Raw genomic sequence first — 16386 nt, 5'->3', positions numbered from 1 at the left:
CAAGATCTAGAAAAGTAAAATATATGACGATTTAAGTATAGGTAAGTGACGAAGGCGCGCGCGTTTCACATAAGTGGACTCTATGGTATGCGGCACATTTCCGGTCGATTGATGTCTCGCTGGCTGACTGCTTTCTGAGTTCTTTGGTTGACTGGCTGGCTGGCTGGATCGTTAAGGACTCGTGCGGCGCATTTGCTGTGATGTAAATAAACTACACAAAATAAGATTGCTCCTTTATTTATTTTTACTTGTTATGTGCACTTTTGGGGGTGTCGCAGCCAAATTAAGTAGAAGCGGAAACGTGTTGCCACACAACAGGCGCGCAGCATGCCATCAGCACTCATTAGTTGGCGCATACTGCGTGAAAGGGAGACTGGTTAGCGATTTCTGTTGGGGATAAGCAATATCACTTGAGGATTGGAAATTGGAACAGACTTGCGAAAATGGAATTATGCAAAACCGCACTCTGATTGGTATATCACTTTTGTGAGAGTTTGGGTAGAGCTCTGATACGCAAAGGCTAACAGATCGAAGAAATTTGACCATTCGAATGTCACTGAATTAGTATTTAAGTGCGGTTGGAAAATGGAGGAGGGTACCATAGTCCGTATATGGTATTCTGTAACACATCAGCGGTTTCTTCTAAGCGAAGATTTTTAAAAGTAAAGTAAAGTATTGAGAAATTGGCTATCCTTTTGCAAGATAGAATATTTTCATTGTCCATAGCGATGTCTCGAAAAAATAGGATCAACGATAGTGAAATCAAGAGTTGCGAAGAAATGTCGTGAGTTGTAGACTGGACACTGTGTCATTGCGTTTTAAACTCTCACTTAACTACTTAATATATATATATATATACATATATAATTGGCGCTTACACACATTTTGGGTGTTTGGCCGAGCTCCTCCCCCTATTTGTGTCGTACGTTTTGATGTTGTTCCACAGAGGGACCTACAGTTTTAACCGTCCGTTGTGTGAAAGTTTTATATTCTTTCGTTGTTTAAAATGGCCTGGCCAGGCCACCTATGAGAACACGTGCTTTATTTATAGGCTGGTACGAAAATTATGTCTGTAATCAATTTAAGTGTAATACCGATTAATAAAAAAACAGATTGATTAGTGTTAATTAAAAGAAATTTTTTTATCAAGGTTCATCCTTCTTACTGTTTTTTAAAAATGATTTGAAAAATTCAATTTATAAATAAATAATAAAAATATAAAATTTTAAAAGTTGCTTATGAAGTTGACGTAGTTACTGCAGCTAGACATATGCTGCAAGTGTAGGTTTTGGTTTCTAAACCGTGAGTTAAGCACATTGCATTTTTGCAAATGTGGCAAGTAAATCGGGTTTTTCTTTTAAACTTTTCCAGTTTGGTACATAGCTTGCACAATGGCCGGTACTGTGAGCTTACGGGATTTGATGCAGTTTTTTGTGCTGGGGCCGTCGAAGTTGATGGTGGATCCTGTGAGAGATACATTATTTAAATGAATTATATATTTCAGTACGAATTCGGATGTTTGTATAAATACTTACATAAAATACAGTGAACTTTTGCATTGTTATTTTAATTCCTGGTCTACCATATACCCTGGGATTTGCTGTACGTGTTTCCATAAGGGGGATTGTCAGTTGTTCAGCCAATTCTAATATAAAATCCCTTCGTTGGTCTGACATCTTGCTTGGTCGCAAATGCTTGTATATAATATAAGAAGCCAAGCCAGTAATGTCAAGCATATTAAAAAAAATGGCCAATGGCCACCGGTTTGTTGCGCGTTTGCAACTGTAGCCAGAAAGCATTTTGTCCATTGTATCAACCCCAGACTTATTTTCATTGTAGTCTAAGACAGCTGCAGGTTTATATTTGTGCAAAGTTTCTGTGGCTTACGTGTAATGTTGTGTCGACAATACTAGCATATATTTGTCTACTTTGGCAACGTATGATAACATAGATACATTTTCATCCAGGAAAGCAAACAAAGTCTGATATAGAGGTCGACTCTTTTTATACGGCCTTGTCTTTTTGTTCAGCAGAAAGCATAGAGGAACAAATTTTCTATTTGGGCGCACTGTGCCTACGACAGCTAATCCCTTCTGCAAATGAGACTTGGCCAATTCGAGTGATGTGAAAAAGTTATCGCAATACACCGTTCGGCCGGAATTGCGATACCTCTCTACCAAATCCAGTACCACTCTTTCACCTTGGTTAATTTCTCGTTCTTCATTTGATAGTTTTCCTGTGTAAATCTGTCCCTTGAGAGGGTAGTTTGTTGAAGAATCGCAGACCCACCAAATTTTTATTCCGTACTTTGCCGGCTTAGACGTAATATACTGCGTAAACCTAGTTCGCCCACGGTACGGAAATAGTTCCTGATCTACTGTTATTGCTGCATTTGGAGTATATGCTTCTTGCAGATTGTGATTCATCATAGTCCAAATGCCGTCGATTGGTGCAGATTTACTCAACAGCATACGTTCAGAACGAGTATTAGCTCCATCAAAACGAACAAACCGAAGCAACATTTTTAATCGATCTAACGACATTGTTGCATTATATATATCAAAATGCCGAGAATGCCATAGATCCTTTGCTTGCATATTATTACAGTGGAACACACCAGAAAATAATAGCAATCCAAACCAAGCATACATTTCCATTTCGTCTGTGGGCTTCCACTCTTTTGGTTTACATGTTGGATTAGCCTCGTTCCAGACCTTGATCATTTCTCCTGCTTTCCGATTCGTCTGACGAACAATTATATCGAATATTTCAGGTGACATTATGTCACGAAAAATAGACACTGGATTTGGCAGAAATCGATGAGCAGGTCCCACTGGTCTGGTTCTGGTACTGGTAAATCGGTTCCAATGGCGTGCTCTAGGTGCTGGCGGTTCCTTTTTCCAAAACATATTGTCAATCTTGCACTCGTAACATTGCTCTTTTTCACCTAGTAATCGATTCACTCCACTGGCAAGATTTGAGACACTAGGCTCTGGTTCGATTACTTCATCCCATTCAACTTCACAAAATTCTTCGTTTTCAGGCAATTCTTCTTCAACCTCAAGCTCATTCTCAATATCAGACACCTCTCCGTCATCAACAGGAACATAATCCTCATCACCGACGACGATGTCGGTGACAAACGGATCATCTTCCTCATCCTCCGCTGCAATAAATTTGCTCAACACTTCCTCGTGATGGCGCATTTGCTCACTTGATAGACGATTACTTCTTCTACCGATAGCTAATAAAGCCCTATCTACTTCGTTTGAAAGTGACATTTCTGATCCCGCACAAAACACTTTATGAATAATACAGATCACTATTTAAATTGTTAATAAATACTTACTTTTCTTCACTCAAACAAAAATGATTGCAAAAAGCAAAATCAATCATACACAATAAAATGTGCACCTGTAATAAATAGAACCAAATGCAATTCTAACGGCATATATCTGGCGCCTGTTCTCGTGTTTTTTTTTTTTACTAAAACTAGTAAAACTGTCGAAAATGCGGTGAGAGCGAGAGAGCGACTAAAGTTTCAACTTCTGAGTGAGAGAGAACCGTATTCACTCTTTCTTGTACTCTAATTAGTCAGAAGACCAAGTACGGTGCATGACTATACTAAAATTACAGTGGTGGCCTGTGCAGGCCATTTACCCTAACATATGAAGTTTTTGTGTAAAATGTATTTTTTTTCATAATCACTTCGCTGGAAATGGTTATACAATTTTCAGAAGATTCATCTAACAGACTTGTATGGTATATTTTCGCCGTTTTTTGAAAACTTAACGAAACAAAAAGATATACCCCTCTAAAATTCGGAATGGCCTGCGTAGGCCACATAACACAACAGACGGTTAAGCCGACTCCGAACGGCAGATATTTTTTATTAGGAGCTTTTTCATGGCAGAGATACACTCGGATGCTTGCCATTGCCTGCCCAGCGGCGACCGCTATCAGAAAAAATTTTTTCCTCATTTTGGTGTTTCACTTAAGTAGTTGGTAAGGTGATAAAGAGTAGGACTCGATTCATCACTTCTAAAATTCATATTCTGAGCTGTAATTGAAACGACTCATAGATTTCAAATTTCGCTTCTTTACCATGATAGAATTACAACCATAATCAAACCAGACTCAATATGACTAGCGTATAGTAGAAAGTTAGCTCCCGCTAAGATAATTCGCTTCGTCAGAGTCCATTGCTCCGAATCTCCGAACTTGTAGAGCTCCACAATAGCAACATCAATGACCCCATTAATCACCAGCGCAGGCGTAAGACAGGGTTATCACCTGTCGCCCGTTCTCCTTGCCATCGTCCTAGACGACGTTATGAGCAAATTGACCCTGCACAAAAGAGGCATCGTATGGAGTTTCACTAGACATCTTGAGGACCTCCACGTCGCCGATGACATCTGCCTCCTCTCTCTCAAACTCACTTACAAGCAAGTGAAGACGGATAGACTAGTCATGCTGGCACGCATTGTCGGACTGGAGGTCAACATCGCCAAGACAAAGGCTATGAGAGTCAACCACAATAAAGTAAGACCTATAATGGTTGACGGGTGTCCGGTGGAATTTGTCGAAAGCTTGTGGTACCCCGGCTTCACTACCACGAAAGACGGTGTGTCAGATGAAGATAGCAAATGCAGACTAAACAAAGCAAGGGTAGCGTTTGCTACGTACTGCATACAGTATGAGCGAGTTCGCAAATTTTCAGGCCCACTAAACTGTGAACATTCAGCTAATGTGTGAATTTTGTATTTTTGTATGGAGGTGAAACATGGCTGGTCTCCAACACCATCACGCAGAGGTTAGAATCTTTCGTCAACAAACGCCTCTGCACCATCTGTGGAATATCCTGACCGAACACCCTCAGCATCGACGCGTTGTCGACATCAACGAATGAGGAGCCCATCCTATGGCAAATCGAACACAGTAAGTGGCGGGGGATAGGCCACACGCTTTGAAAACCACCAGACAGCATCACAAGAAAGACATTTAACTGGAATCCACAATGGGGCAGAGGTCGCGGTCGGCCAAAGATTACTTGGAGAAGGTCAATGGTGAGCGGTAAACTAGTAGAATTTGTGTGGAGGGAAGTAGTCGGTGTTCCTCAATGTCATCTAGAGATATACATCCTTTAACAAAACTGTATGCTTACTGACTTGAAGAACGTAAAAAATATTTCTTTTCCAGACACTTAAAAGAGCATATGGGCACTATGGGCATTGATGAATCCGGATAAGAATATAAAATTTCTTCATACATGCCTTCCCAAATCAACCCAGTAATGAGATTTTGATATTGAGAAGCATGAATATTTCAACTGAGAAAGAAGTTGACAAAGCGTCATAAAACTACGTGGTCCTCCAATTGCGAACATGAAGACGCACAACAAAATATGATGAAAAAACTTTTATGTCTTTACTTAAGTACCGATTCTTTGTAAGAATTTGATCTTACCGGCGTAATCTAGAAGTTATCATTCTATCAAATGTGCATCTTAAAGCAATGGCTTAGCAGAGATCTATTTTTCTGCACAGTTTGAAAAAACGTTTATTCTTAAAGATAAAAACATCAATAAACGTGGTCTCAAGAGACGCAATAAACGCAATAGGTGTTATTGCGGACAAACTACCAGCTGACATTTGGACAAAGGAATGGAGTCTTTCCTATGGCAGGTGGCCAGCCAAGCCGTCATTAGAAGAAAAAGCTGCAGAGTGACTGCATTCGATGAAAAAATGTCAAGACAGATGGGGCTCGTCAACTAACGGACGCTGAAGTCATATCAATGCTGGGCGTTAGGCTTATCTCAAGTATTAGTCAATGGGTGGCCAGGAAACACGGAGACGCTCACTAGTATTTCATTCAAGTATTGAGTGGTCACTATTGCTTTTTGGAGTACCTTAATTTTTGCTGGAGGACAGCTCGTTCTGCCTAAACTGCAACAACGCGATTGAAAGTGCGGAATACGAATTCTTCTACTGCGATCGTTTCAGAGAGAATCGCCTAATACTTGACGCACTTCTGGGTGGACAGGTGTGCCCAAAAAATATAATCACCAAGAGAATCGCATCAAATACTTGCTCGAATGATATAAAAAAAATGCCGGACTTCTTACGAATTGACGATAAATCACAGACGCCTGAGCTCACAACGATATCAGACCAAGACACTTCGGTAATACTTACGAAGTTTTTTCCGATGTTCCATTTATGCAGCAAAGTGAAAGCAGTGAATACTATCGGTAGCCGATAACCTCCATACGCCCATGTAAGAGGAACGCGGACGCAGGTACCCGTTTTGTCAGTTGACATAAACGCGGCTTCACCTTGATGAAATGTTACCACGGCTGGAATTCAACCGGGAAAGAGGATTATTATAGTGTTAGTAGGAGTATGCCACACACATTACTGGTACGATGGTACCTTTGATGATATTAACCACCTTAAAAAACAAAGTCCCAAAAAAAAAAAAATAAATGCTCGAAGTGTGGGACACTTTTACAGGAAGTGCGGAACTCTCACCCATCTTTAATAGGCCAGTGCCACGTTATCATTCCCATAAGAAGCCGCATGCTCGGTTAAGGGAACATCGACGTGCTTAGTAGTCCACCTGTTATTAAACGCTGCTAAAACCAGCGCTGGACTAAGCTCAGAAGGATTTTTCTACACTTGGTATGAATAACTGACGCACACTTTGAAAAGAGAGAGTCAACTTGCGAAGTTTTGTGGTATTGGCATAAACTGTGCAGCCACATGAGAAGAGTTAAGTTGTTGTTTTTTATTATTTTAGACTCCACCTTAAGTTCTATCAAATGCTCGCAAAGTTGCCGGCGTGCCACAATAATTTGCAATATTGCCCCCCTGTGCGCGGCTCAACTCAGCGCCAGTCCATATTTTTTCGCACTTCCATGCATTTATTTGCTTAAGTATGCCCATAAGTATTTGCCAGATCAATAAGTGCAACACAACATAACAGTGGCGTGCCAAAAAATTTGCATTCCGACACCTTTTAAAAGAATGCATTGTGCATGCAACAAGCCACTTGCCCCTTGCCTGTCGCCCGCTCAGCGATTGCCACACGCTTTGCACATATTGCCGGGCGCTGTGCATTTTTTCATACCATAAATATGAATGTTGCACAATATCACTTTGTGCATCGCACAATCACTTAGTCAGTCAGTCAGATGGCTGTAAAGTGCGATGGTTTGGATGCGCGCTCGGTTGCTTGGCTGCTTGGTTGCCTAGTTGCCACGGTTGGCAGCGACGTTGTTGCACGACGTTGGTTGGCTGGGCACCCTGTGGCGCGCATACTTTAGCCGATTGCCGATCTTTTGTGGCATATGCGTTGCCACTTTTTTGTTTTTGTTGAACGCCATTGTTGTTCGTGTTTCTTTGGAGCCTTTCAATTGTTTTTGAGGGTGGCGGGGCACAGAGGGTGCACAATGGCGGCTCAGCGGGCTCATACAAATGGCCGCGATGCGACATACAGCCGTAATTGTTTGTTTATTGTGGCCCAACTTGCATTTATTCCACACATTAAACACATTGATGTTGTTGTAGCCGTACATGTTTTTGTTATTTGTCTTTTGGTTTGCTGCTGATTGTACGTGCGTAATATTTATTTATGCATTGTTTGCATTGTCATTGAAGATGCGCTAAAGTCAACCCCATGAAAAAGGTAACAAAAACTGCAACTTCAGAATTCTTCAACTCCACCTAACTTAGTGACTGCACTAACTTTATATATTAAATATGTAGTGTTGGTAGCAAGATTTTGCAGACCTCGATTTGCTTTGTGCTTATGCTTTTTTTCAATTCCTTTGTGCAATTTTCTTATGTGCGATTTGGTGATTGGCATCACACTCGGGTCTCGTACAATGGCACAATGGGTGGAGGCTTCGAAAAGTGCCAGACACCATGCTGTGGCGCTACTGACTTATACATACACGCATACCCATGGGAAAGAAGCTTAATGCGCACCACTAAAATACGTATTACGTATGAAAGTGATCACTTATGTAACAGCGGCCATAGTTTGTCGCTGCGCGTTATCAATGCAATCCAACAAAACTACATAATTGCGGTTATTACTTTATTAGAAATGATAGTTCCACCAATTTTTTGTGCTTGACAAAGGAATCACTGGTGATTAGTGGTCAATTATGATACTTATAAATTATTTAGTATAAGTTTATGAAAAGTGGACAAAAAACTGGTGTTTTTCCTAGATACATACACACATATATATGATAGAACTTTCAGTGTGGATGAGTATTAAACTTACTGTCTGAGTATAAAAATATTTTTGAGATTTCTGCAAAATATTCTAACTGTCGGTGCTATAGAGAAAAAAAAAACGGCTATATCAAACGCCAGCGTACACCAGCTGTTTACCCTGACACCTTCTCTTTCGAATTTAGTAGCTCTCACTTCAGTAAATATAGGCTATGGTAATAACCTTCGTCGGCATTACAGTTGGTTTCTAGTTTTTGCTAAATGGCGGCTAAATTTTCACGATTCTATAACAAGAAACCAGCAAAACAACCAAATTTATTGGAAAGGATGATAACATGTGGCCTATCACAGTTTCTTTAGTTATGTTTTAAAAGGCCATAAATTTAGTCTGGAAAATTACTTTTATTCAATTCAAAGTAAAAAATGTGTGAAAACAATACGAAATTAAGAATCAATTTACTTTTGCTCGATATGACCACCTTTCGCCTTGACTATGGCCTTGAGACGGTCCATAAACGAACCGCAAACTGCCCGAATGTTACTTGTAGGTATTTTGGCTCACCCGCAAACAACGGCTTCTTTCAGTGCCTCGTGACTTTCAATCTCTTAGTTGCTCCCCAAAATGGCCTAAAGAGAATAACCCATTGGATTCGCGTCTGGTGAATTTGAGATCCATTGCGTGGACGTTAGGAAGTTTGTAAAGTGGTTTTTTTAGACATTCTTTGTTCACTCGAGTTCTGTAAACCGGTTTCGTGTCCTATTGAAACACGCATGGTCTGCCACCGAAAGTTTATCTGCCCACGACTTCAAAGCAACCTCTAGAATACTTTTCTGCTAATATTTCGCATTTACCTTGACGCCGCGCTCGATGATAACGATTGGAGAGCGTCCATCTGCGGTTACCTGTGGCGGGTGCTACCTCCTGGTAACCAATCGATGACTCAAATTCTCATATGAACGGTCGGTAAAATAAACCCTACCGTTTCGGGAGTTTACGAATTGCTCAATTTGAAAAGTTTTCTCGTCAGAAAACACAATGTTCGGAAATTGACCGCTTTCGGCCAAGCGAAGCAAGTCAAGTCTCACTTGTTGCTGCTTTAGTGTGATCTTGTAAAGCTTGACTTTGAGATCATTTTTCAGTATGCGACGGACGCTACGGTCAGTTATTTTCAGTTCTTTCGACATTTGATTGGCACTTCGTCGGGGATTTTGCTCAAGTCCCTTCTTCACTTTTTGAACCCTTTTCTGGTGACGTTGCTGTCTTTTGATGACCACCTCCATGACGTTTCGCGATGCTATCAGTATCATTGTAACGAGTAATGGTGCGATGAACAAAAACTTTATTTACTTTAAGGTACTCGAGCCCACGAACAATCGCTGGTTGTGATTTTCCAGCCAAATATAATGCAATCGCACTTTGACGTTTGAAATCCATTACTGGTTCTTTTTCGCGTTTACTCTCGGTAAAGTGCTTCCGCGCGCTTGTAAACAATACTCTGGACTGGCATTTAGTACGTGCATCAGCTGCGAGAGCAGTCTGAAGTTGGTTACACTTCGAGTGCCGGACTCATTACAGTACACTATCGAACAGTCCACTGAATGGCCCCACTTTACTTCGGTTTCATCGAGCTATTTTTAACGCTCTTGAGTGTAGGAGGTCCCACGGAAACTGGTCCAGTTCGTTGAAACACTTTACACCGGGCAGGTCACCAGAGATGGGATGGGATAAAGCAGGCGTACGTCAAGGGAGTATACTTTCACCCTTTTTCATCGCCGATTCTACACTCTTTAACAGTTTCTTGGGCATTGCTATGAAAAACACCACAACACCTGGAAGGGGGATTTCATAGGATATACAGGGTAACTGCGACTACTCGGCTTGCTTACTATGCCTACTATCACATACTTTTCATATACATATGATGCCTTCTCAAAATCTTGAAAACCGTCTGGCCAAACACAATCTCGAATGCTGATTTGTGGAGAAGAATTCAGCAAAGCCGTTAAGATTTGCAAGAGAAAATTGTGTTGAAATGGTCACGTCTTTCGTAGACATTGTAGTGACCTACCAGAGGCCGCTATTAAGTGGAATCGCCAAAGCAGCCGTAGACGAGGAAGGTCATCCAGCACCTGGATACTATTTAAGATTTGGAAAGGCGCGCCATGAATTTAAACTAGAATGAGTCTAAGAAACTGGCGCAGAACAGATCTGGATGGAAGGAATTCCTTGTGTCCCTTTGTTTCTTCATGGAGCCGCAGGAAGTAATCATACACCCTTCAGACCGCTCGGGCAGCTGATGCACACCAAAGCAGCGACAAGTCAGACTTGAGAGAGCGAAGGAGTTGCTTTTCATGGTCGAAAGCGGTCAATTTCCGAACATTGTGTTTTCTGACGAGAAAATTTTTCAAATTGAGCAATTCGTAAACTCCCAAAACGATAGGGCTTATTTGACCGACCGTTCATACGAGGATTTGAGTCATCGATTGGCCACCAGGAGGCAGCACCCGCCACAGGTAATGGTTTGAGCCACTGTAGCCGCAGATGGGCGCTCTCCAATCGTTTTCCTCGAGCTTGTCGTCAAGGTAAATGCGAAATATTATCGGAAAGCATTCTGGAGGTTGCTTTGAGGCCGTTGGCAGACAAACAATTCGGTGGCAGACCATGGGCGTTTCAGCAGAACTCGGTACCGTCTCACAAAGCCCGACTGAACCAAGAATGGCTATAAATCGAATAAATAATTTATGAGACTAGTGCTCAGCCGCATAGTAACAAAATTTCAGAAGGTGTGGCCAATATCAGACCGTTAACGGGCTCTCATCGAGTTTGGAAGTACCAGCTTATTGGCTGACGTAACCGGGGTCAGTTCGGACAGCGGTTTGTTTACGAAAAAACTTAGATTGTGTTGGGGATATACGAAATAAAAATAGTTAAAAAAAACTAAAAAACACGCTTTTATTGCTTATCGAACTAAAAAGTAGAAAATAAATTTTAATGAGAAAGAGACCTATAATGAAGTAATAGCAAATCGAAAGATCAGTTATAGTCAACTACCTCAGAACAGAATTATAACAAAAATTAAGATACAAATAGAGTAATTCAAATTAGAGTTAAAAGCGTGGGATTCTTGATATAGTAAATATTACAATCATTCTATTGGCAACTACCTATGTACGAAGGTTATGAAAGTGAAGCAAAATGCATGAAAACGACTGCGTGAACGAGTGAGTGAATACGTACATATGAAGAGAGCAGGCAGAATTCTGCTGTTAAATACCCGGTGCTATCGCAGCCGATGTTACCCGCTTAATTTCGTTTTTTATAGCTGAAGACCAAACCTAAACATGAAAACTACACATTTCCGAACTGTAATAGGGTATCGCAAGTATCGTATCCACTGAGCAAGGAATCTGTTCGGCTGAAGTGAGAACAATCCTCTCGAGACTTGCTATAGCCTATTACAGTACGGAAAGATGTAATTTTCATGCCGAAGACGTCATTGATCCTTAAGAGTGAGCTACGTCGAAAAAGTCAGATAGCCAGATAATCAATCGCAAGTAAAACTTACTTTTTGGGGGGATAACACGTTTTCTGAAATATGCGCCTTATCTAGAAACAACTTTTAAAATGTTTTGGACAGATTTATTAGATGGTCTTAAAAATATATATTAAGGTAAGAGAAAAATCTGCCTTGTGCATAATTAAATGTTGTGCTACTTCTCACTTAATCTTAAAGTGAGCACAATGAATTTTGTGGTTGAGAAATGAAATAAAAAAAAAATAAATAAAATATCTGCATACTCTATTTTTCCATATCCATAAAATATTATGAACGCTTTACACAAAAATCGTATCTGTATCAACTAAAGTTTGAGTGACTGTATATTTATACATAATTGGCGCTTACACCCGTTATTGGGTGTTTGGCCGAGCTCCTTCACCTATTTGTGGTGTGTTTTTGTTGTTGTTTCACAAAAGGAATACTTCTTTGAAGAAACTCTTTCATTAATTTAGCGTACTAATTTCAGTAAATACATACACACGCACATACATCCCTAGATGCATACATATGTGCATACTATACATACATACATACATATATGTAGTTAAAAAAATAAAACTTACCGCCACACTCCACAGAGAATGAACATTCCTCATTATAATTTGTATATGTATGTAAGTATGCGTTTGTAGTTTAGAATTTTGAGACATGAAAAATCTTGTTCAACAAAATACGAACGCGAACAACGAATCGAAGCAAATACTCATATATGTATATGTGCAATGCGATTAACAAAACGACGAACAAGCACGACACTCGGCTTCTTTTTATGACAAACGTTAAGTACGATAAGTAAAATTTACTTCACTTTCGCTTTTTGCTTTAATTTTTTATTGATGTTCTTCTACAATTGACGAATATGCTTAATTTTCATTTTATTTGGCACGCACTAAACACAGCGCTGCACTCGTTTACGCACTTTATGAACCAATTTATTACATTTCAATTTTCTTTAGAGCCGAAGGCCCTGGCAGCCAGCGCTTACTACTTACGTGTGACAGTTATTTATAATTGTAACTCTTGTAAAAATAAATAATAAATAAATAATTTTCTTTAGCACAGTGAATAGATGACCGCGAGCTCGTTCCATTTCTCACCGATGACCGAACGCATTAAATTCCGATTGACAACTGAGCTGACTTTAATTAAGTGACAACAAAGTGGGAGGCATGCTTACATATGTATGTATATATGTACGTACATAGGCACTTATTACACATGTGTATAGGCATATGCGTGGGCAGTAGTGCAATTTTTTGCTCATATTCTACTTTACGAATCGAAAATATACAGAAACCGACGCATTTTTCGAACAATCCATATTCGTATTAAAAGCTTGAGTGAAGTTACTCCTGGGGTGAATTTTAACCTACAATTCGAGAGAGAGATCAATGTAATAATTTACCATGAAATTTGTGCGCAGAATCTTCGTAGTTAGCTCTGAAAATGCACGTTCAATTGTTTGTAAGTAAATTGTGCTAACTATTTTCGAATATCCCTAGAAAAATTTTGTTGAATGCGATTGTCATACATATGAACTTTTAAGTACATATGTATATCTCACTATTTATTTCAATTTTTGGAATCGAGTTTTATTCTAGGGCATGCTTTTTAAAGTCTACAAAAATGCTGATGCTTCGGATATCTTAAGTAACTTTCATAGTTTATTTGAAGGCTTTTTTAAACTAATAATAGTCGTTACATACATACGTAGTTTATATTTAATTTCGTATTTTTTATACTTATGCTTTATATTTTATGTTTCATGCCTTTTTGTTTGTTTTATAGTTAGTTCTCATAGTTTAGTTCTCATATAAACTATTTGTTTTTCTCTCACTGTGCCGATCGCTTTCAAGCTATCGTGTAATCTCAGTTGCCGATGTTATCTTGTTGTATGCAGTAGTAGCATTGCAGGAAGTGTTGTTGTTTTGTATGTAGTTATGAAGTTCGTGTTAGGTCGAGTCGCCTAATAAGTAACATTTACATTAACATTCGCATTCACATTTACATTTACATTTACTTGCATTCTTCTGTCTAGCAACATTTTGTTCTCGGGTTAAAGGTAAAGAGATTGTGTTGTTTGTGCTTTTGCTACCTCAGGATGGAAAAATGAGTTTCAAAAAACTTAATAGACATTTAATTTAACATTAATTTAACATTAATTTAAAATTTTATAAAAACAAAGCGCGGAATGACCAAGTCTACATGTACGAAGTACAATAAGAGCATATGTATGAGGAGAACAAAGGTTGAAGATTGCAATAATTGGTCTTGAAACGAGAAACGTTTTATTTTTAGTTATTATTGTGCTTATTTTGTACAACAACAATTGGGCTTAAATTCTATTCTCTTCAAGTCTTTTTTTTTTAATTTAATTCTTGTTTTGTTTTTTAACGAATTTTCTAATTCCGAAATTTTTTATTAATGCGTTCATTTGTTTTTACACCTGACCATAAACAATTTTCTTCTAAAAGTATTTTTGAAAATATTGCAATTGCACCCAGATCCAACGCATTCGCCAGATTTCGCTCTCAGCGACTTAGCTCGCAGACCTAAAAGATATGCACGCCGCACACTGGGGATTTTTGTACAGAGATGCGGAAAAAAGTATACATCCCAAAAAATATTTACATGTTTACTACTAACGAAGTTGTATATATTTGTGTATGAAAAGAACATGTTTAAAAACTATTTTTTAAAAAAATTTTAAAAAACAATGTTTTTTAAAATTCATAAATTTTAATTTTTTTTTTTTTTATTAATATAAGCCAGGCAATATTTACGCACAGGATACATGTAAGTTCATAATTCTGAATTACCCTCAAAATGTCAAAACAAAATTAAAAGTGTTTCGTTATCATTATGCACACACTAGAAAGCGTTTAGTTATTATCATTGCCGAAAAATAATCATTGGCGCCTGGTGGCACCTGCAATTGATTAAAACTGAAAGAGACGCTATTAAGCAAAACGTTGATACTAGTTTCTGACCGTTGGTAAATGTAGCTCAACTTGCAGATCCAAGAATATGAAGGAATATGATTTTTTTTTTTCGTAAAATTAATTATAATATAAATAGATTATCAAATGCTTCACAGCCTTTGTTCTTCCGGCTAAAATATATAAAAATATCGTACCCTAAATAAAAAATGAAAAATTGGAAGTCGGCTCAAGCAAAAGAAAAAAAAACCACCTTGGGCTTTGAAGTTTTTTCTTAGTCAGTTCAATACTATAAAAAAATTATACTTTTGACATATCTATAAAAAAAAACTGTAAGTCGGAGTATAATAATTCTTTTTGATTTTATTGTTGGTTCTATTCTGAAATTTAGAAATACCATTAAACATTGCGTAGGTGGTATGTTGGAAATTTGACTTTCTTCCGCTAAATCCCCAGTGTGCGCCGGTCGGAAATTTCGCGCGAATGAAGAGGTTATCGCTGAAACTGAGACCTATTTTGAGGCAAAAGATAAAACGTTCTTCCAAAAGAAATTGGGAATTGAAATGTTACAGCGGCGGGCGCTGGAATGTTTGCGTTGTTCTTGATGGAAATTAGGTTGATGGGGAAAGCTAATTTTGAACCAAAAAAAAAGCGTGTTTTCTTTATTAGGCCAGGGACTTTTCAGCCCATGTGTTATATATATAAAGATTTATTTATGTTTGTGGGTACTATCGCCGCTACTATGGTTACTTGTAGCAAATGAACTGCTCAAGAAATTTGACGGAGGTGCACCAAAACTAGTGGCATATACAGATGACATAGCTATAGTAGAAACGGGAAAGTACCTGGACACCAGTAATGCGATGAACAACACACTGAAAACGTTACACAAATGGACATCTCGTGCAGGGCTAGGGATAAACGCGGGAAAAACGGGCATGGTACTTTTTACCAGGAAGTACAAAGTTCCGGCGTGGAACCTCCCGAAGCTAGGCAACAAAGAGCTACTTTTCAAAGATCATGCGAGGTACCTCGGAGTAATACTAGACAGTAAACTGCTGTGGAAGCACAATGTTAAGGACAGGGTGAAAAAGGCATGTTAAATAATGCTGGGCGGTACTTGGGGTCTATCACCCTCTCTGATGCATTGGTGCTACACGGCAGTAATTAGACTGATATTGCTGTATGGGGCCTTAGTATGGTGGACTGCGACAAGAAAACTGACATACTTAATGCCACTGGAAAGGATTCAGCGACCCGCTGCTCTGTGCCTAACAGAAGCGATGAAAACCACTCCAACGGCGGCGCTGGAAATGATACTCAGCCAACCACCCATTGACCTTATGGCGGAAAATCTGAAAGAGAAATCTGCGGAAAGGTTAGTGGCTGCTGGAGTATTTACCTGTAGAACCTTCGGGCACAGCTTAATAGGAAAGTGGAGTTCAGGTTGCACAGACTACATGACTTCATTCTTTAATTGAGAGAGGAAATTTCGTACTGCAATTGAAGAGGAGGGATGGCACAAAGGCCTAAAGCCTGGCCGTAGGACTTTTCACATTTACAAAGACGGCTGTAAAAATTTAGACGGAGTGTGAGCGGACACTTACTGCTCAAAACTAGGGATAAGCCAGCCTATCAAGCTGC

At 39.2% G+C, this 16386-nt stretch overlaps 1 protein-coding gene across 1 annotated transcript in view; it reads right to left on the bottom strand.

Annotated features, from left to right (window-relative positions):
* Positions 1-12709, bottom strand: part of LOC129238542 (uncharacterized) — a 92290-nt gene extending 79581 nt beyond the window's left edge. The window contains exon 1 of the mRNA XM_054873599.1: positions 12367-12709. Within this exon, the coding sequence (XP_054729574.1) occupies positions 12367-12453 (87 nt within the window). The 5' untranslated portion in view covers positions 12454-12709. The remainder of the gene's footprint in view (positions 1-12366) is intronic.
* Between the last annotated feature and the right edge of the window lie 3677 nt (positions 12710-16386).

Source organism: Anastrepha obliqua, chromosome 2 (assembly GCF_027943255.1).
Source record: "Anastrepha obliqua isolate idAnaObli1 chromosome 2, idAnaObli1_1.0, whole genome shotgun sequence".
NCBI classification, from domain to species: Eukaryota; Metazoa; Arthropoda; class Insecta; order Diptera; family Tephritidae; genus Anastrepha; species Anastrepha obliqua.
This window is presented reverse-complemented; position numbering and strand designations above follow the sequence as displayed.